This window comes from Phycodurus eques, chromosome 22 (assembly GCF_024500275.1).
Source record: "Phycodurus eques isolate BA_2022a chromosome 22, UOR_Pequ_1.1, whole genome shotgun sequence".
In the NCBI taxonomy this organism is placed as follows: Eukaryota; Metazoa; Chordata; class Actinopteri; order Syngnathiformes; family Syngnathidae; genus Phycodurus; species Phycodurus eques.
Window position 1 is genome coordinate 1,561,041 of NC_084546.1, and position 21,423 is coordinate 1,582,463.

Consider the following 21,423-nt stretch of genomic DNA (forward strand, 5'->3'; position numbering starts at 1 on the left):
CGTGGTGAACACATAAAACAGGTCCGACTCACAAGCTTCAAATAGTTCCAGATTTTTCCATTAGTATTTTGAGAGGTATTCACTGAAGAATTTTGATGACTGTGCTTGTAGTCTTGTTTTTCTGTGGACATTTTGTGTATGATGTGTAAAACAATCCATACAAATGACAATTTGTATTATTTCTTATTCATAATAAAAATATTATATTTATATAATAACATTATATCTATAATATTATTATATAATATATAATAATATTTTGTATGATCAATTTGTTATTATTATTTGATTATTATTATTTTTCTATTATCCTATCCTATTAGCTATACTATTTTGACTCCATGATACATAGATACTCTAAAACTGGACATCTTAATATCATTCCAAACATTACCCATCGAAGAAAAGAAGTGCGCATGCAGCAAAGACTCTGTCATAACTTCCGCTAACAACCCAGGCTAATCTCCGCTCCTCCCTGCGATACAAAACTTTCTTTCAGTCGAGATAAAACACTTCAGCATATTCCGAACAGCAATTCTCATTTAGACAGGGCTTCAGTGTCATCTTGTTGCATTTTATCGCACTTCAGCAACAGCAACCAAAAAACACGACGAGGCCCTCAGAAAAAAAGAAGCAAATATGGGAATGCACTTTCAATAACAGTTGAACCCTGGAAGTTACATATTTTGATGCCCTGCCTCAGTATAATCTGATTCAGCACATGTATTTAAAACGGAGTTTTAACATCCACCATGCTGCACTAATCCAATGTGGCAGCAGCCTGTCGGGTCAATTAACCTTCGCCGATACGTCTTGTTATGACGACCGGGAGCGGCGGTGCGTCCGCGGCCTCGTCTCCCCATGCGCTGGGGGTGCTTGTTTCGGCAGACAACATGGCGCCGGCGAGTGTGACACGCACACCCTTCACGAAACAAACAAAAATAAAAAAAAAAAAATAAAAAAAAAAAAAAATATATATATATATATATATATGGCAAATAATGTATCTCAAATAAGCGAATTCCCGTGTCTTTCGTCCGTGGAATTGCATTGTTCTGCCGTGAATGCCATCATACGCGGCGGCACAATCATCAGCATCATGTTCTATTAATAGCTCTTTTCAGCTCTTGGCGCGTTAGTTCCTGGAACTAAAAAAGCTTCTTGTAGCCCATTGTGGTGTTGCGTTCTGGCTTGACGTCCCTTGGAATATTTATGCAAATCGGCAGCAGAAGTCCATGCGCCATCAGTAAGTAAGACCAAACGCAGCTGCCGAAACATTTCCCAGGAACTAAATTCAAAGAATAGTTTCCTGCCTAAATGGGCAAGGGAGCATTTTGGACTAAATTGGTTGTCAATAAGAAACTGGTGTGCAAGGTCGAACACCTCCCAGCACGCGTGAGATTACGATTAGAATTGAAGGTTCTGGTCCAGGTGGTGGCATTGAGCAAGCGCCATTCGTTTGCAGTCTGGATTTAAAGGCACATGAATTTGAACAATTATTTTTCCCCCCCCCTTAAAGTTCTCCGTGAAGTATTCACAGTGCTTCACTTTTTACACATTTTGTTATGCTACAGCCTTATTCCAAAACATATTTAATTCCATTTCACCTTCAAAATTCAAGATTTTTGCAAATGTATTAAAAATAAAAAAACAAAGAAATCACTTAAAACCCGGTCGTATCCAGTTTCCATTCATCCTCCAAGAAATGTTTCCAAGGCTGTGACTACATTTGATATCTTTAGTTTTATATTTTTAATAAAGATGCGAAAATAAAAATAAAAAAGGCTTTTCAATTGCTCTCTTGATGGGCGGATGTGTGCAGAAAAAAAAAATGACAATTCTGTTTTGGAATAATGCTGTAACATAACAAAAGGTAGAAACAGTGAAGCCCTGTACATGACACTGTGCATGATTGTATCTTTTCCTTCACCTTCACATTGACCTCTAAAACTGCGCCTGTGAGCTTGAGAGGAATTGTATTTTGGTAAACACTCGCAGGAATTCCTCCGCGGGCACTATTAAATATCCGCGCGTGTGTTTGTGGAAAATAGGGCCACAAACTCTTCCACAGGAGCTCGTCTCCCCGCGGTGAGACTGAGTCGCTAGCTCACGAGCCGGCACTTGTTGCTATTTTTATCCGCGCCAAGGCAGCGTTCCGTGCCGCATGACACGGTGGAAGCGCACGCGCGTACGTTTTTTCACTCGACGACAACGCCACCGGCGGGTGCGAACGTAACGCAACGTGCGCGCTTTCGAACAGGACGCTGCTTCGAAAACATATATTAGGCCTGCAACGTTTAATCGAGTAACTTGTATAATTTGATTACGAAAAAAAAAAAAAAAAAAAGGACAAAGCAGAATTTCTGCCTCAAATCTTTGCCGGGATCAATTTTCCACACGGACTAATGCGACTGCAGTAGTGTTACTGCAGTTTTAATCGGATTACTCGATTAATCGATGAGATAATCACTAGAATGCTCCATTTAAAAAAATATTCCCACTTCAAATATAAATAAAATACCTTCTGTCACAGCGGAGGGCTATCGGCGCAAGTCAAAAGTCACAATACACTTCCTTTTTTCTATTTCGTTTCAAGGTATCCTTGTGATGGACATGAGGCAATAAACGCGTGGTCCAACTGACCACATCCACCGCAAGAAACGGGATCGAAACAGGATCCGATCTTGACAAACACTGCAGCGGAAGGCCTGATACAACCGCTGAACTCCTCGAGCAGGCGTTCACGCAAAGTCTCCCCAGTGGGCCGCGCCGGAACCCGGTACCGACGAAAGCTCGATTCAAAGGTCGGTTGGTTCAAAGGCTACAAGCGGACGATTACGATGTTCTACAACCTGAAGCGTCAATTGGATTACATGTTGGACCAGTGCGACGGCCGTAAGACTTTTTCAATGGATGCTGAACTGTCTCAAGTGGACAATTTGCTCGACTTAGTGGTGAAGTTAGTGTATTATTTTTACTTGATTTTACTTCCACTAACCTTGAGTCCTTTGGTGTCCAACGTTTGTCCAAAGGGACGAAGGAGCAACTATTTTGAACCACGTGATGATCTCAAGAATTGCAACAAACAACCACCGCAAATCGCTAAGAGATATTGTTGGAAGAAGGTCACTGAACAACTCACATGGGATCTTGTTGAGCTCGTTCATGAATTTGTCCTTGAGTTTGGAGAAGGCCTCGTCCTTGGGTCCGGCGCCGGGCCTGCCCGCCACGTTGGTGGTGTTGGACGAGGAGGAAGAGGAGGAGGAGGAGGCGGCGGTGGGCGCGGGGGCCGCCGCCAGCGCTTCCCTCCGACTCTCGTTCATCTTGCCGAGCCTGCGCCATAAAAACAGACAAAGACATCAGGTTTTTCCCCCCTTCCTTTCTTCAGACCGATGTGCGTGGGGTTTGGTTCGGCGCGCCAGCTTCTGCCAGCTGAGCCTGGACAAACATCCGCTGAGGCACGTGTCGTCACGACAAAGCTGCTCACGCTTTGCTTATACGGGAGATTATTTATTAGCCCAGTGCGACACGGCCAATAAATAAACGGAGGTGCCGTTTTCCAACTTAACTGAGTCGAATGTTTGCAAGTTGTTTGCCCGGAAGGACGGCGCGCTCTCGTCTCGGTACGCAACGTGTGTTTGCGGTTCGTAAACACACGCAAATACACATGTGAAAATCATGCGCAGTTTTGTATTTCTGGCGACTCAGCAAAGTTTGCTGCCGTACTCTGTCCGCACGCGACGACAAAAACACAAGATTTTCGAAATGTACTGTGGTCCATCTGTCTAATCGATGTGCTTCAACTTTAGTAGCAAATCGGATAAAAATTTCTAAGAGGGGGTTTGTCTTCAAAGGACCCTTGGAAAAATATTGACAACGCCACAAAACGGCTGCTTTGAATCAAAATGACTTCCTGGATATTTTGGGGTGTGGCTTCTTGAGACATTTTGGTGGGTCTACTCATGATTCACACACTTAATGTTACGTTGCTAAGAGAAACAGGTTTCGGGGGCTAAATTAAACAAAACTAACTCCAAAAAAATCTATGAGTAGTCCGTCTTAAAATGGGTAAAATGAGCCTGAAATGGCCTCTTTAAACCAACATGCCAGATGTTGTGTTTTTTTTCGGGCATTGGTTCTTGAGGCTTTTTCGTTGGTCTGCACGCGATCGCCGTTCGTAGCAAACCTCATGTTGCTAAGTGAAACGGGTCTTGGGGGCTGAATTAAAAAAAAAAAAAAAATCCATGAGTCGTCCATTTTGAAAGACTGCTTAAAATGGGCAAAATGAGCCCGAAATGGCCTCTCTCATCCAAAATGGCAAACTTGCTGGGTTTTTCTTTTCAACCGTGGTTTATTGAGATTTTGTGGGGCGCATTCAGGACACACACACCTACCACATTCCTTGTTGCTAGGTGAAACCAGCTTTTGGGGCTGAATTTTCAAAGGTAAATATTTAGCAGGTTGAACACGCTTCTGTGTGTCGCGCTGCCTACTGCTGGAGTCCTTTCAAAAGGCAGTCGGCAGAATGCTCGAGAATAAACGTCGCCGCGCTACCTTTGCACCTTCATGACTCATCTCCCGTTCGAGAACCGCACGGCAACTTCCGCACGCTCTCGCCTAGCGCGAGAGATCCACTTCAGCTCGTTTCACGGGAAAACCCTGAAGCGGCATTGACCTTTTTCCGAGCGCGCTCATGCCCGTGCGGGAATATCACGCATACCGTATATGCGCCCCCCGTGCACTATTTTGACGACCTACAAGCAAAACAAGCACAAAATGGCCGCTCGCTGCTCCACGCGAGTGGCTGTGGCGCATCCATTCCACTCCAGTGGTGTGTCACATTCGGTGTTCCGGAGCACCAGAAAAAAAAAATGCATACATCAAAACATAGTAATAATGTCAATAAATAATACAAATAGTTTAAATTCAATGGTCTATTATCATGCAATCTATTTTGAAAAAACAGAAACATAAAAACACAACAGAAATAAAAAAAAATAGATAAATACTGGTCTAATTCAATCAATGTGTTTACTTAAAAATGGCACTGTATTGTATAAAAACAATACAATCGACTGGAAGAGAATGCAAGAAATAAGCTGCTTTCATGAAGTGTAAATATTGTAGAATTTGTGCGTCGGATGTGTGCCTTGGAGGGGTGTGGCCTAGGGCGTGACGTCGGGGTCCGGAGCCCGGTTGGCTTAAGTGCTCGGGTTAGTTTGCGTGTGAGCGTCTAGGCGTGAGTCGTGGCCTACGGCAGCTCCTCGTGAGCGTTATCGGGTTGTATTTGCGTCCGAATGTCTCACTCGATCATCGGCCGAAGGTGCATCTGCGACTGTGGCTCTCCTTTCCCGCATTACCTTACAGTAATTAATCACTGGTGACGTAAATTCTGGCTCGCAAAACCACAAACAATATATAGATAATCCTAAACAGTGGAATAAAAAAAATCCTGATCATCAGATGTAAACCTTCAACCCAATTACAGAGCAGCCAGATGGCTCAGCAGGTCCCCAAACGCAGCGGCAATGCTGGAAACAACACACGGCTTCCTTCTCTCTATCTGGGTCACTTCTCTGGCCCTTTACCTCGCTCTACCACATTTCCCACCAAAAACATGCATCCTCTGATTTGAGACCGAGAAAAAAACAAAACAAAAAAGCACTGTATGAACACGAAAAGGCTCCATCGAGTCGGAAACAGAGATGACATCCTTCTTGGAGCTTTCAATGAGGTAATCATGCAGTGAATTTAGTTTTAGTTTTTAATTTAGCGTTTTGCCAATAATCACTTGCTAACTATCGGCACACGTCAACCTACAGTAAATGAAAGCAGCACGGACGAACCTTCCCTTTTCCCTTCACTTCTTATCCAAAGTCCCCTGGAAAATGAGCCCAAAAATGGCTGCTGCAATCCAAAATGTCAGACTTCCCGTGTCTTTTCAGGTATGGCTTCTTCAGACTTTTTTGTGCGTCTATCACGGAAATAGACATGCCCACCAAACTGAATTCTCAGATGCAGTAAATCCCCAATTAAAACTTTATCACCCGTTAACCGTTTGCCTTCACGTCCTATACAACGTCCCGATACGTTTGTCCATGTAGCATAAATACAGGAGGGCTTAATCGGGCCGGGATCGATAAGAAGCATGCAGACCGGAGCCAGACGTGTTTTATTTGAATGTACGAGCCTGCCCTCAAATTCCCTGGGCGGCCGTGAAAAATCACGCTAATAAAGTTTGATTGCCCGCGAGCGATTCGCCGTGACGCCGCTGATGATCACTTCAACATCGCTCGCAGGTTTCATTACGTCCCCCGGCTCGGGAATCGGGTACTTCTCGCAGATCCTGGATAAACTAGAAATAAATCAGCGCAAGGACACTTGTTGGGGTCCAAAGGGAACGGCAACAGTTTAATTACGCTGGTGTCGAGATGAGAGAGGCGGTGATATTTATCTGATGTGTGAGCAGAGTTTTGTGATCTTTTCTTTCCATCTTGTCAGGTCCAGATTTGTGCTGTCTTGCGACACAATCACACAATTGTTTACAGCGTTGACATGCTGTTGTGTTTACGAGCCATGCAACATAGTTGTGAAGCAGCAAGGCGTATACAAGTAAATACTCTTTCAGTGACTAACAGGAGCGCAAAATCTTCCAAGCTTTTTTCAGTTAATACAGTAAATGTAAAGAAAAATCCTGTTCCAAAAGAATTTTGTCGACTTCATCCAACACAGGTGTGAAGCAGTTGTCAGAAACAGTGCTCATACAAGTAAATATCAGTCCAGTGATTCATTGGAAAGAAAACTCTTCAAGCATTCTTTTCAGTTGATACAATGAACGATTGAGTTTGTTGAGAACAATGCTGTCCAACTGAATTCGACTGATGCCATGCAACATAGGTGTGAAACAGTTGTCATAAAGAATGGATTGTAAGTAAGTCGTAAATATCTGTTCAGCGATTCACTGAAAAGGAAAATCTTCCAAGCAATTTTCAGGTGAGCCATCGAATGATTGTGTTTGTTGATTAAAAAAAAAAAAAAAATGCGGTTCATGAAAATGCGTTTGACACAATGCAAAAGAGGTGTGAAGCAGCGAGAAAGGTCGTGCCAATACAAGTCAATACTGGTTCAGTGATTCATATGAAAGCAGAAATCCCTAAAATTTCTCAATCGGTACGGTGATTGCGTTTGTCACGGAAAATGCCGTTTATCAGAATTTTGTCGACTCGATAAAACAGAGGTGTGAAGGAGTAAAAACACAGATAATCGGGTCAAATTGGATCATTTTTTTCCCGGTTCCGATCCAAGTCAGAAAAGTCCGATTTTCAGAAGACAATCTTGAGCGACAGACTCTACTGTGATTGTGACACGAACCGGAACAATGTGCAGCACAGTGAAAACTGAGATAAAAATGGGTCAAAATGTAAAACATTGGTAGGTGTGTGTGTGTGTGTGTGTGTGTGTGTGTGTATGTACTCCGCTTCAGGCTAGCCTCGTGACTTGTTTTTCGTGGTTCCAATAATCACGGGAATGGAAAATCCAGCCTCGACCTGCCTGACTCGCTTATGGTCCACGAATGGCATTTGATTTAACAACATGTTCGATTGCCGTTCGACGCCAAATGTGTGTCAACGTGCTCCAGGTCACACTCGTAGAAAACCAGTCAATCTGCTGGCATCCTCGAGACAATCGTAGCAAATAATGTTCATGTATGAGCCAAATGTCAATGGCTCTGAAGGGGCTTGGTGGAGGAGGCGGGGTTAGTGAACTGACACGGTAATTTGGCTGTCAGTCACAAGCGGGACGCCGCCCGGCCGCAGACACGTGTCACACGCCGCAGGACGAGTCTTTAGAAATGTAGTAAAGCGCTTCGTGACCGTCGGCTGCGGCGGCAGATAAGACGAAGGAAGTGGCTTCCTCTGCCTTGTCCTGCTCGGCCTCTTTACTCACCTGCAGCCAATCTCTTGGGGTAATGGAAGTGGAAAAAAAGTTATTAACCCCGCTTTGCCGCCAGGCCGCGACAGCTCTATTAAGGCCGCAGCTCAAAGATTTCCCCACATTTTCAATTACGCCTTCCAAAAGCGTCGCAAAGCTAAGTAGAGGGAAGAAAGGAGCGGGCCGGGAGTCTTATCGCCCTTCTCTTGTTCCTGCGGCGGCGCACGCTCCTTCCTGCCTGGAATGCTGGAGGGGACGACCACCTCATTTATATGACAGACACGGCACCCTTTGGAAAATGGGTCGGCCATTCGGGGACGGAATGAAGTGTACCCGAATCAATAAGCGGGTGTGACAAAATGGAGGTCGAACACACCAATTCTTCATCAGTGGCTCGCTTCCAGAATTTGTTGGTCTCTATCGTGAGTCCATTCGACACAGGTGTGAATCAGTTCTCAGAAACAGTGCTATAAAACTAAATACTGTATTCGTAAAAAGTAACACCGTACATACAACTACACATTAGTTCAGCGATTCATCAAAAAGAACAAAGTATCGCTGGGGAAATAGGCGACCAGTTGAGAAGGCCGGATACATGACAGGGCAGGCGGTTGAAGGCTAGAGATTAAACATACTGGACGCTTCTGTCCATCAAGTGTTGACAGACGCGCTGAGATTGACCTGAGCTCGGAGCCGGCGGTATGCTCCGATGGCTAGAGCAAACACGGCGGCGCCCCTGGGGAAAGCCGCTTCGGTATGACGCAGGAGGCCAGGTCGGAGGCCGGAGTCGGCGGGATAACAGGAGGAGTTTGCTCAATCTCCGCCACGCCGCGGGGGAGATCTGCCCGGCAACCGGTGGCAGGGAGAAAGCGGCGGGATTAAGTCCTTTAAAGGGTGAAGCAGTGCTATTCCAGACTCTCTGCTTTCTAACCTCCTGACGTGATCTTCTCCAGATGTGCCGTGCTGGGGAGCCGCTGGCAGGAGACTACCGTGATGCGAAGTGACAAATCTCTGTGCTACTCTTGTGTCACCCCAACCTTTTCCTCCCCTTCCGCACGGAAGAAAACAACCATGTTTGCGGATCAGTAGAGTCACAACCGATGCCTTACAGATTTCATACTCATCTGCCGCCGCCCCATTTTTCTCTCGCCACCCACCTCTTCGCACCTCACTATACGGACCTCCCGTCGGAGCTCAGCTACGCATTTCTGAACTGACGAGGTTTTTGAAACAGAAATAACGAAGGAAGGACAAGTGTGAGGTTGGAAACGTCATCAACCCTGGGCATCAGTAGTAATTCCTTCAGGGGGCTTTCTCGGATTTCTTCTAGCTTGGTGATATTTTACTTCTAAAGCAGTCAATGGCAGTGAATGTGTTAAATGTATGTAATAATGTATGTAAATCGCAACGTACGTGTTGCTTGGCTGGAACGACTTTCGCTCTGATCAACCACTCAGAGTACGACATAATGCTGGCCTAATTGAGGGGAGGACAAATTTGAAATCTGATTGGTTAAGGAAACATTCCCATTGCTAATGCAGCTTACTTTGCGTGGGTCAGCACTACTGATTCTGAAAGCGCTGGGCAGATTAGATTGTCATGGCAGCACACAGAAGCTGCAATCTGATTGGACCCCCACACAAAAAAAAAAAAATCAAAAGTCAATTCCAAGATCATAATGTAGCACAAACACATCGTCAGGTTGCTAATCTGATAGCGGCGTCATAGAGAGACCGGCGAGAAGACAAACACCTTCAGCAAATAAGCGGCGTGATTAGATGATGGCGGCACAATGGGGCGCTTTGTAAACACCAGTGACACAAAGAAAGTCGTCTTTGATGCTGCGTTGCTTTTCCCCCTCGCTCCAAAAGTCATTTCAAAGTCGTCGTTTAGACGCTCTGGCTTTGTTTTCGCCGCCAGAGTACCCCTCCGCCGAGCGAGCCGGATGGAAAAATAATGCGCTCTTTTCTTTGGACTTGACTGAGCTGTCACATCTGATTTGGCTGACATTATCATTGAACACCACGGCCTTTTTAAATCATAGCGCCGCTTGAAGAGCGAGACTGAAACCACTGTCGGCGTGATAAATAACAGTGTGCTGCTGATGCTGAAATAAATAGGTATTGTAAGCTTATCGCTCAGCATCGTCGCCCAGATACTCCATTAGCTGCAGACTCTCACTTCGTCCAAACACTCCTGATTGCGCGTCTGATTTTGTGACTCTTATATGTAATAGGAGGAAGCCGAAATGGAAGCAACTTCAACCATAAAAGCTGAAACCACAGAAAGACTAGGTTAGGCTTAGTGAGAAGAAAGACTGGGCACTGAGCACTTCAATGGCTTCTAAAATATTGCGTAACAAAGATTCATTAAAAAAAACAATTGATTACGAAAGTACATGACCTATTCTACTGCCCACTAAAAATGTCCCATTTGCCACTTCAGTCCAGTTTTGTAGGTGCAGTTTTGATGCATTGACTTGGAGAACACCTCAGAATTTCAGCGGATTTTAAGGTGGTTTTTGACCAGATTTGCTATCGGCTAAAACTTTCCCCAAAAAGGAAATTTTTCTGACACAAAAACTCAATTTCACCGGGAGGGTTGCGGTGGCCATTCCAGCCAGACTAATTTTTGGGGGAAATCTTGTCTTGTCTTGTCTTGTCTTGTCTTGGCTAGGTTCTAACCTCTGAAAAATGACTGGCTTAGATTTAGTTGAAAGAAATACTAGGTTCGGTTGAGAGCTGACAGAGACTCGACTAGGTTTGTCAAGACAAATATGGTTAGGTTTATTTGTACGAAAAACTTGGTTAGGTTTACATGTAAAAAAAAAACAAAAAAAAAAAAACAGGCTTAGGTTTCGGGCTTTAGCTGTAAGAAAGACTGGATGAAATTTTGTCTGAAGAAAGACTTAGTTTAGGGCCAAGAGAAACGGATCTAGATTTGTCTGGAGAATGTCTGTTAGGTTTCAAAGAAGGAGTTGGGATCATAAAGAGAGAAAGATCTGAGAAAGATGTTGCTAGATTTATTCGGAAATAAGAGTGGTTCGGCTTTGCCTAAAGAAAGACTGGGTTAGGTTTCGTCATGAGAAAGATTGGAAAGTTTTCTCCTCGTAATAAAGACTCGCTTAGGTTATTTGTAATAAACTGGGTTAGGTATTGTCAGAAAAACCACTGGGGTAGAATTAGTCATAAGAAAGACTGTTTATGTTTTCGGGCTTCCAGAGACTGGACAAGGTTTAGACTGAAGTACGACTGCGTTAGATTTAGGAATGGATGAAAGACTGGGTTTGGTTTTACCAGGAGAAGGATGTTTAGGGCCAACAGAGACTAGGTTAGGTTTAGTGTTTAGGGCCAACAGAGACTAGGTTAGGTTTAGTTGTATAAAAGACCAAGTTAAGTTCAGGCCACAGAAACACTGGGTTAAGTTTAGTCAGAAAAGTGACTCTGTAGGTTCAGGCCTGAGAAAGACTTGGTTAGGTTTAATCAGAAGGAAAATTGGGTTAAATTTAGTCAGTCCATTTTATGGTGTGTTGGTTTTAAACCTTAATGAAAACCAAATTTATTTGAATTTTGACTGTGAAACCCTTGTTGGCTGTTGAACACATCTCCCCAACTTCACACCCAAGTTTTATGGCACATATGGCGCTCGCTCGACAGGCATACAGGATACCGCCAGAGACATTTCTGTACCAGCGAGCGATTGTGATCTGAGGCAACCGTATCGAGGTAGTCTGTGAAAATGGGACAAAATTGCTGCTGAATGATACAGTGCGGCACCAGCGATGAGATAAAGAGATGGAGGTTTCACCGCCAACGTGGGACAAAAAGCCTTGCAGTTGAGACTGATGCTTGTTTTTCTGTAAGGACTGCTCCAGTTTCTTTTGTCAAAGCAGTGGTTTTCAAAGTGGGGTCCCTGGGCCTCCAGGAGTCTGCGAGTCGTAGCTTGGGGTTTGCAAAATCTGCAAGCACGTCAAACATTTTCACCTGTGAGAAGACCCTGGACCCAAAAGTTTGGCCTAAAATATCATTAAATGTTTGTTTTTCTCCCTACCAACAGTTCAAATACGTTTGAAATAGAACCAAAGTGGGGTGTGTGTGTGTGTGTGTGTGGGGGGGGGGGGGGGGGGTGTTTTTCATTACCTCGACTATTGAATAGTACGTATTGAATATTCATTACTTGACATTAGAGGGCTCTAATCTGCATTCTCCTTACTTGGTGTTCCCTGCTTCACAATGTCAGGGGCCAGATGATAAAATAACATTTAAAAACGAAGCTTTATAGAAAAACTCCACGTTGCGGAGGAACCCCGAGGCAACGGGACAGAGACCCTCCCGTCTCCAAAATGATCGTTATCACCGCTGGCGGCGGCGTAGTCGTCCAAGTTACGCTCGGGTGAATTTTGGCCGTTGAGCGGTGGTGTTGTTCAATCAAATGAGCTCTACAAAGGGTTGTTTATTTGAGTCAAGTACGGTTATTGGTAATTAGTCACCAGGCAAGTGTTCGTGCTCACGATGAGTGTGTAAAAACATCCACAGCTGCTATACTGTATTCCATCCGCTATTTTCGAGTATATCACGCCCCACGTTCAAATGTTCATAATCGTAAATATACCACGAACTCATATCCCAAAACACTAATATTTCAAACTCATCTCACAACATTACCCTTAAGAATTAATAATTGATGATTTTGTTTCTGCAGAGCAAAGACATGTGGCGAAGACTCTCTGGATTTCCGCTAACATCCCAGGCTGAACCTAACTCCTCCCATTTTAACTCATTCACTGCCACTGATGACGAAAGAAGTAAAATATCAATTTTAACTGGGAGGGCTGCTCGTTAAAAGTCGAGAAGTGTCACTTCAACAGACAGTCATTACTTGGTTCCCACTATCCATGGCTTTGGTGTTATCTTATAAAAAAATAAGGCAACATCAGATGATAAGTTCCCACGAAATGCAAATAGGCGAATTGTGATATGCAACGATGCGGATGATTTCTATTTATTGGACATTACTAAGACATTATTAAGGATATTTTTAGGACGGTATCGTCAGCAAGTAAGTTTTTTCAGGTAACACTGTCTGCAGCATTCCTCAAAGTTGAGACTTTCTGGTCTCCGTTACACAATATTGATTCCCATTTCTCCCCACAGGGACGTTTTCGCCACACAATCTTGTCGACACAAATTCCCGTCGGTGCACTTTGCAGATAACTTCCTCTGACACGCACCACCCCGTCACCCCAAATCGCCGAGCCGCGTCCAATCTCGCCGCTCGTCTTAATTCCGAGGGCGGTTGCTGCGACGGCTGCGCGGGAGTAACCGAGCTTTGTCAATTCCATTTATACAGATGCTCAGTCAACACTATTTTTTATTATTCCGTCCTCCCCTCCTTACTGCAAGCGTGAAGAAATGGAATGAGATGTTTGCTCATTCACTTGCCGCACCAACACACTCTGACAGATCGCAATGACTAAAACATCGTGACGACGAACAAACACTCACAGCCTTTTGTCTTCAGTCTCGGGCAAAATGGCGACCGCTGATTCAGTTTACAACACTGGCTGTTTCGATAAAAACACAGATAGTGACAAAATCACGTTACGTCTGGATGTGTGACAGCAGGAAGCAGCCAGTGGGAACTAATCCCGAAAAAAACGAAGTGACAGGCTTTAATGCCACGCGGAGAGACAGGATGAACCACGTCAGATCCCGAGGACCAAGCCTAACCCTCGAAAACTCCTAACCCCAACTGGTAAATCCTAACCGTCTCCCTAATTGGAAACCATAACCCTAACTGCAACTCCCTGAACCCTAATTTCTAAATTTAACCCCTAAATCTAATCTTAAAGTCTAAATCCTAATCCTGGTTCTGAAACCAAGGGTACCAGAAAACATGACCATGAGAGTAATTCTGAGGCCAATTATATTCCGCTTCTAGGTGACAGCATGTCAGGGAACCCTGACCAGCAAAGAAGCGTCCAACTACTGCCTTTTCCGGTCCAAAACTGAGCTGGATGAGCCGTCCACAAAGAGAAGATTAACAACGCTTACTAACCGAACATTACAGTTTAATGACTCGGAATAAAACATCGGCGACTATTTTTGGTGGTTTAAAAGCCTCGCTTTCGTCCAAACATCTAATCACAACCAGGCGACGAATGTAACTGGGCCTGCTAATTAACCACCGACGAGATACGTGCTCATTTAAAACGTAGCAGGTGACGTTATGATGATGAGGCTTATTTTTGGCAGGAGGTGGCAACAGAGAAAACACCGTTTTTGGCTCAAACGGGACGCCAGTTTGCAGAAAATCGTATCTGAACCGACGAGACATGAAGGGGCCGTTGGAGCGTGAACGGAAAATCTTCAGCGCTGTCTGACGTGGAAGAACATCGACGGGAACACAAGCCCGAAAGCACGAACCTTTTTGCAACCTCACGTGGTTTGAAGTTTTTCCAAAACGTTCAAGTCAGACCACGACACGTCCGCCACCGGCGTTGAGGCGGCGGCACCGAAATGCCGACTGAGCCTCGGCCATCTTGGAGCGCGACGCGTGGCCTACGGAGCCGAGCCGGGCATACAAACATTCCATTATCATCCGTAACGTGGAGTCTCCGCGGTGGCAACCTTGCAGCTCCGCCATCTCCTCTCATTTTGCAGCGAGCGGGCCTGAGTGTGTGAATGGAGGCTGCTTCGCAGCTGAAATTGGACCATTAGGCGAGCTTTTATAGCGGCTCCAGAACTCAGTGTTCCCGGGTCGGAAGGAAATGCTGTGACCTTTGGGTACCAAGTTGGTGATTGTGACGATAATCATAATCAATGGCTTTTACACTGAAGTACGTAGGGCAATATCTCCTTAAGTAAAAAAACAGGAACCGAAGTGATTAAACCCAATTGGATATTGAAAAATGCGTCCGGTAGAAGCTTGCGCTTTGACTGGCTATGATTATAAAGACGGATCACTTCCTACACCGAGCAAAAAACGTTTCTCATTACATCGAAAGTAAATGACAAGCTTTATGGAACGCTACGAAATGCTACAAGGGAGTGCTGATTTTGTACAGAATGCGACAAGCGCTGAGGACTATACAATCAGGCGGCATTGTGCTTGGAGTGGGACCCTCTCCCGTGCCATTATTAGGCCAATTACGATGCCACATCAGAGAACATGCTGGGATATTTACTTCGCTAATGCCAAGTATGCCGATGCTCGAGGTCAGCCGAGAGCACCCGGTCTGGTGCGTAAACAAAATTAATCACCATTACTGGTCAGGACAGAGTGTCTGCAGAAAGACTGAGATAAACTGATGATTTATGGCCAACATTAATTGCTAGAGGCAGGCTGCACATCCCATTATAGCGGTTAGATTTCTTATCAATGGCTGCAAATGAACCGGGATGGTGAATCATGGCGTCAACAAACATGTAGAAGGCAGAAAGACCTCGCTTGGGTAGCTAAGGCAACCAGAATATTACAACACTGCAAATGTGGAGGCGAGATATGGGTGTTTGGTTTTTCAAACTTTGCCGCCGAGCTCTGCCGATGGAAATTCACAACTTTCACAATTTAGCATCACCCATCTGTCTAATGTAGCAAATTTGGTGGCCATCAGGCGAATCCCTTTGGAGTTCCTTCGAGTACCACCAACGGAAAAGGCCCAAATGGCAACTTCAAACCAAAATGGCCGACTCCCTATGTGTTTCACAGCATAGGTTCTATTTTGATTTTGTGTCCCGTCATGATGAACATACGTGCTCGATTTTGTTTCGATAGGATGCACTGATGCCGGATGATAACAATTCATAACACTCAACAAGGGGCACTTTTGTGTTTCATACGAAACTTCACCCTATGACATCAACTCACAATTTTGGCAATTTAGTGTCGGCCATCTGTGGAGCATATCCGTACCAAATTTGGTGGCCAGCGGATGAATCTCCTCGGAGTCGTTTGTTCACGTACCACCCCTGGAAATGGCCTAAAATGCAGATAAATCCCCTTTCAAACCAAAATGACAGACTACCTACCATTTCGCAGCATTGTTTGATTGTTGACTTTCATGCGTCATCTGACGGATTTCGTGTCATTCGGATGCTCACGCCGCAAATAAAGCCCAAAATTCCTGTTTTAACGCCAATGATTGTGTTTTTCCCCTTTTAAACACCCGAGAGCGAAGCTGCCGCCATTGACATTTACAGGAATTAGAGGGTGTTAGGAAGCAAATGACAAGCACTCTGTCACCATTTAGCCGAGGCGGCGAGAGTATTACAACGTGGATCTTCTTCACCGACTAAGTGCACCTCACGGTGGGCTGTTGCCTCCGTGCTCGCTGTGGTCAGGTTGGGCGCAGACGTGTCATTTCCGAGATAATACTCGTCACTATGACAACCAAAAGGAGCGTAGCATAGTGATTGGACTATTTTAGGACGACGATAGGATTTCTTTGACTTGGCTCCGACTTAACGGGGGGTTCCTGCGAGCCAACTTGAATCCAGCCTTCATTTCCTTTCATTTACGTCTAATTGGAGAAAGCCCAGCGCCCTCCGGAGGTCTGCCGACTCCTCCAAAATATCTGCTAAATTGCTTTTTCATGCAAATGACTGCTTGCTTGCCTGCGCGCGTGTGCGTGTATTTGACTTCGTTTGACCTTGAGCTGTGTGTAAACACTCCAGACTGATGTGGAAGGAAAAAATAGATCAAGTGGAAAGTAACTGCCAGCTTCCTGCTTCCTCCTGTCACACGTTGACAGCGAAAAGGTGGGCGGTGGTGGACAGGACAGGACAGGGCGGGGCGGGGGCGCGGGGGTGCAGGAGAGCTCAACTGAGGGATAAAAAGTCCAGATGAGAGGCAGGTCACTGCAGCAGGCTGGACTTAAAATAACACAATTAGCCTCAGAAAGAAAGCCCGACGCGGCCGTGATTGGCTTATTACGGGCCCCCATTAGGCGACTGATTGGACGCCGATGCCTCATTAGGCCTCGCTTTTATCCTCCGCCCAATCAATTGTGTGCCGCTTTTACAAAAGCGATGCAAACGATTGGGAGATTGACAGGAAAGAAGTTGAAGAGGGCTTGAAGTTTAACACTTGACTTAGCAATTTCAAAGTCCAAGTACACCAGAGGCTGGTATCACTGATACTGATGTTGATACAGATACTTAAAAAAACAGGTTGAACCAAGGAAGATAAAAATCAGACCTCCCATTTCATAGTTCCAACTCGTATCGAGGTTTATATCGTTGATGCTGACATCAATACAGGTAGCGATATCGATACCGATACCTAAAAACACACACCGAGTAAAGAAAAATTAACGCTGGACCTCCCAATTTAAAGTCCTCATAAAATTGAAGATAGTGTCGCCAATACTGATATCAGTACCAATGTGGATGTCAACACCGAAATGAATTTATGCTGCGTGCAAAAAGATGAACACTTGATTCCCCTTTTCAAAGTCCGAGTTCAACACTGGTACAGTATCACATGTGCAATAGCAATACCAATAGTAGTCTTCCCGTAAAGCGTGTGATGCAAACGATAGCTGTGTTTTCCATGCTTGCTGCAACATGTTCGCATTCAGTTTACAGCGTAGGCTTAATGGAAATGTGCAAATGAGTGTTGTAAGTTCTTTCTTTCTGTCTCTATGGAATGTAAATGAATATTAATGGGCAGCTTTCGCAAAGGCGCACCGGGACTTTGCGTACGTAGTCGAGGCGAAACGGCCACGGGGCATCCCGTCCCGGTTCCGTAATTATGCACGGGCACTCAAATTTTTAGCCGGGGGACATTGTGTTCCTGCGCTCACAAGTCAGACCTGCGGGCTATTTGCGAAAAAAAGAAGCCATTAAGGTGAAACAAATGCATCCTAGCAGCCAATCAGCGTATAAAACTACAAGACGAGGCCAGTACTTTGTCTTCTGGGTGAAGGGAGAATCAGAAAATAAAGCAGCAGGTCTGCGTAGCCTCTCTCCCGAGGCACTTTGCCTGACATGATCCTATTTTGAATGCTCCTGCTGGGTAATGAGGTTGTTTATCTTGTGCAAAAGGAGAGCCGGATCCATAGTTGTCAGGCTTTTTCCCGGCCGAGAGATGAATGTGCTCAGTCTGGCCTTGCTCTCTTTAACAAACAAAAATACAAAAAACAAATCCCACAAAATCCATTCATCTTCTCGATAAATACATACGTGCTGCCGTTTTGTAACACCTGAAACAAGAACATCTACTACAGCCACTTGATTAGGTACACCACCGAAGCCTCGCCCGCACAATTCCGCGAGAGGGGATGAGTGTTCACGGCTACGGCGGGAATCCCATTATCATACAGGGATCACGGTCGTCATGGAAACCAAGGATGGCACACGCATAAGCAGTCCAGCTCGCGCGTGTCCGGGAACGTTGGGAATCGGTGTGAAAATTCAGCCGCGGGTGCGCGCGCCTTTCCCATTTGTTTTTCTTCTCCGGATCTTCAGCGTTCCTTGCATCTTACTTTTCCAAATAAAATTCAAGGTTCCATCAAGCCAGCACGATAAGTACAGACTCTCGTTATAAATCACACTGTACTTGTTGTACCGGATGCAAAATACAAATACGAGTTACACGAATCCAGCACAAGTACAGAGTCATTTAAAGCAATGTGTAGCATCATCTCACTATAAATTACCATAAATATAATAATAAATTAATTATTATAAATTAATCCAAGTTTAATGAATCTGGTACAACAAATAAAGTGATTTATAGACAGGTGAGGCATTACCTGGCCATAAATCGTTTGTTGAAATGGATGCAAAAAAAAAAAAAAAAAAGCTACATAAATGTGACACAGTAACTTTGATTTTTATTTCGCATCTGGCACAATAAGTACAGATTGACTTACAGCAATGTGCGGCGTCATCACGCTGTAGATCACTCTGTACTTGTTTTCCTGGATTCTGTACCTGTTGTGCTGGATGCAAAATAAAAATCCAATTCACATGAATGCAACACAACAAATAGAGAGTGATTTATAGCTAGGTGAGGTTTCAAGTGTATCTTATTGAGCCCGATGCGAAACAAGAAAAAAATGATCCATCAATGCGGCACGGTAATTTCTATTTTTATTTTGCATCAAGCACAAGTACAGGTTAATTTCCAGCGAGATGAGGCTGGATGTTGCTATAAATCACCTCGTACTTCTTTTGACAGATTTAGGAAACTAGGATTTTTATCCTGCATCCCACACAACATATAAAGAATCCAGCGCAACAAGTACAGTTATTTATAATGTGACAACACTTCATGTCGCTATCAATCACTCGATACTAGTAAGCTTGACTTTTACTTTACATCCATCACAAAAGGTAAAGAGTCATTTAGAACGAGGTGAAGCCTCATCTCACTGTAGACACACTTAAGTTGTTGTGCCGGATGAGAAATGAAAAAAATCCAACGTACATAAATCGGGCTGTACTGAATGATTTATAGCAAGGTGAAGCACCATCTTGCTGTAAATCTCCCTGTACATTTTGTGCCGAATGCGGGATAAAAATCTAATTTACATGAATCCGGCACAGCAAGTACAGAGCCCCTGTTAAGCGTCACTTAACCGCCTCGAATGTCCTCCATCACGTGAAAGCTCAACGACGTTTGTCCACACTCTTAAAGAGGATCAATGGCGCAATCGATACGGTTAAAAAGCAGGTGAGCGTCCTCGGCCGCCGGGTGGAGATGGAGCGATAACATCCGAGCATCCAAACACACAAACACAAAAGGTTAGCAAAGCGTGGCTAGCGCCGGCGGCGTGTCAGTCAAACCACCGTGCCGTGATGGACGGGCGGGAGAGCACCTGAGGTCAGACACCATCTACAACTAGAAACCTTTATTGGGAGGGTGGTACAATTATTTGAGTGAAAACAGGTTTTTGAGTTTGTGTGTGTGCTACCAATTGTCAAAAATATTCAATTATGCCTCAACCTGCTGGACCCTCCAAACCAAATTGTGCTCGCTTAAGCTCTTTTCTGCATGGAGTAGATAATTGCTTTCTGGGAAATGCGGCATCCAAGAAAAAGGCTTTTATAATTAGTGTCATCTTAAAGACAGAAAATTGGGGGAGAAAATGAACAATATGCATGCTTGAGCGCTTCCATTAGTCCAAAGAACACACACGGGAGGCCACTGTTGCTCTCTTGCTTTGTTCGAGACCAAATATGCTAATTTGTTGATTAAAAACAACACTCGGTGTGATGTAAACTTCCCTTTTATACAACCTTTAAAATTAAATGCATCAATTCAACTGCACACTTCATAAAAAATAGAAAAATAAAACAATAAATCACCAGCCAACACTAGGTGGCAGTAGCGGGGACAAAACTCTTCTCTAAGTAAGCAAAGAAGAACTGACGTCTTGTTCGGCTACAATGAGACAGTGCATCTACGTTATGCTAAATAATGTAACCCCTTTGGTTGACAGTGTAAAGGTACTTGTTGTGCCGGGTGCGAGAAAAAAAGAAAAAAAAAATTAAAGTTACATGAATCCGGCACAACGTGTGATTTATAGTGAGATGACACGCGCAGCACACACACGTATGGGGGGCTCGAAACAGTCCATTAGCGTAGTGTATTAAGTGAATGTCAGACTCCTGCTGCCGTAATCCGTCTGCACGCTCGCCGCAATCTCTCCCAGGTGCATCCTGGGCAATTTATTTCTACGGAGGAGGAGTACAAGGGGGGAGGGGGATCCGGGAGGGGGTTAATGGCGTCAGAGGGTAAGTCCACCAATGTATTTTACGCTGGTGGAATGACAGGATGTTAATTTACAGAACACAAATGCCGTTTAGTGACGGAAGATCACCGTGATGTTTAACGCACAATCGTGATCCTTTCACCCGGAAAAATTGGGTTCCGTGCACACAGCATCAAGCTGTTATCCTGGACGGCGGTCAACGGCATCGGCGTTTGTTCCGTGGAGGGATTTAACCGCGGCGGTATAACGGGATGTTGATTAACAGCGCACAGAAACCGTTTGGAATATCACTCTCAATCTTGAGCGCGCACTCCAGATCCTTTCACCCGGAACGTTCTGATTCCGTTCTGTTCCCAAATTGCAGTCACGACTTGATGGCGAGGCAAGGTGAGGAGGGCCGAATATTATGCACACGGCGTTCCACAAAAGAGAGCACAAACCCGGCGTAGGACGCATCTGTAATGGGATCTGTTCCCGGGCAGATAAATGTGCTCGTCCAAGATGGGCGATTAGCCTCCATTTGGAGTTTGGAGAGAGAGCGGCGGGGGAAAAAACTAAATAAATAAGATAACCTCATGCACTCCGGCTTCCTCTCCCAGATAGCCTCTTGCCATGATGGATCTTTTAATTGCTGCTAAGCAAGGAAGCGCTTCCCGCCAAACACCTGACGGAGGCGCAGTTAGCATAGAAACTCAAATCATCTTTCCCCATTGAAATGAATGGAAATGCCATTTATCCGTTCCAGCCTCCCCCAAAAACCTGCAAAAATG

At 44.8% G+C, this 21,423-nt stretch overlaps 1 protein-coding gene across 1 annotated transcript in view; it reads right to left on the reverse strand.

Annotated features, from left to right (window-relative positions):
• Positions 1–21,423, reverse strand: part of syt1a (synaptotagmin Ia) — a 75,749-nt gene that overhangs the window by 12,221 nt on the left and 42,105 nt on the right. The window contains 1 exon segment of the mRNA XM_061667769.1: positions 3,143–3,333. Within this exon segment, the coding sequence (XP_061523753.1) occupies positions 3,143–3,323 (181 nt within the window). The 5' untranslated portion in view covers positions 3,324–3,333.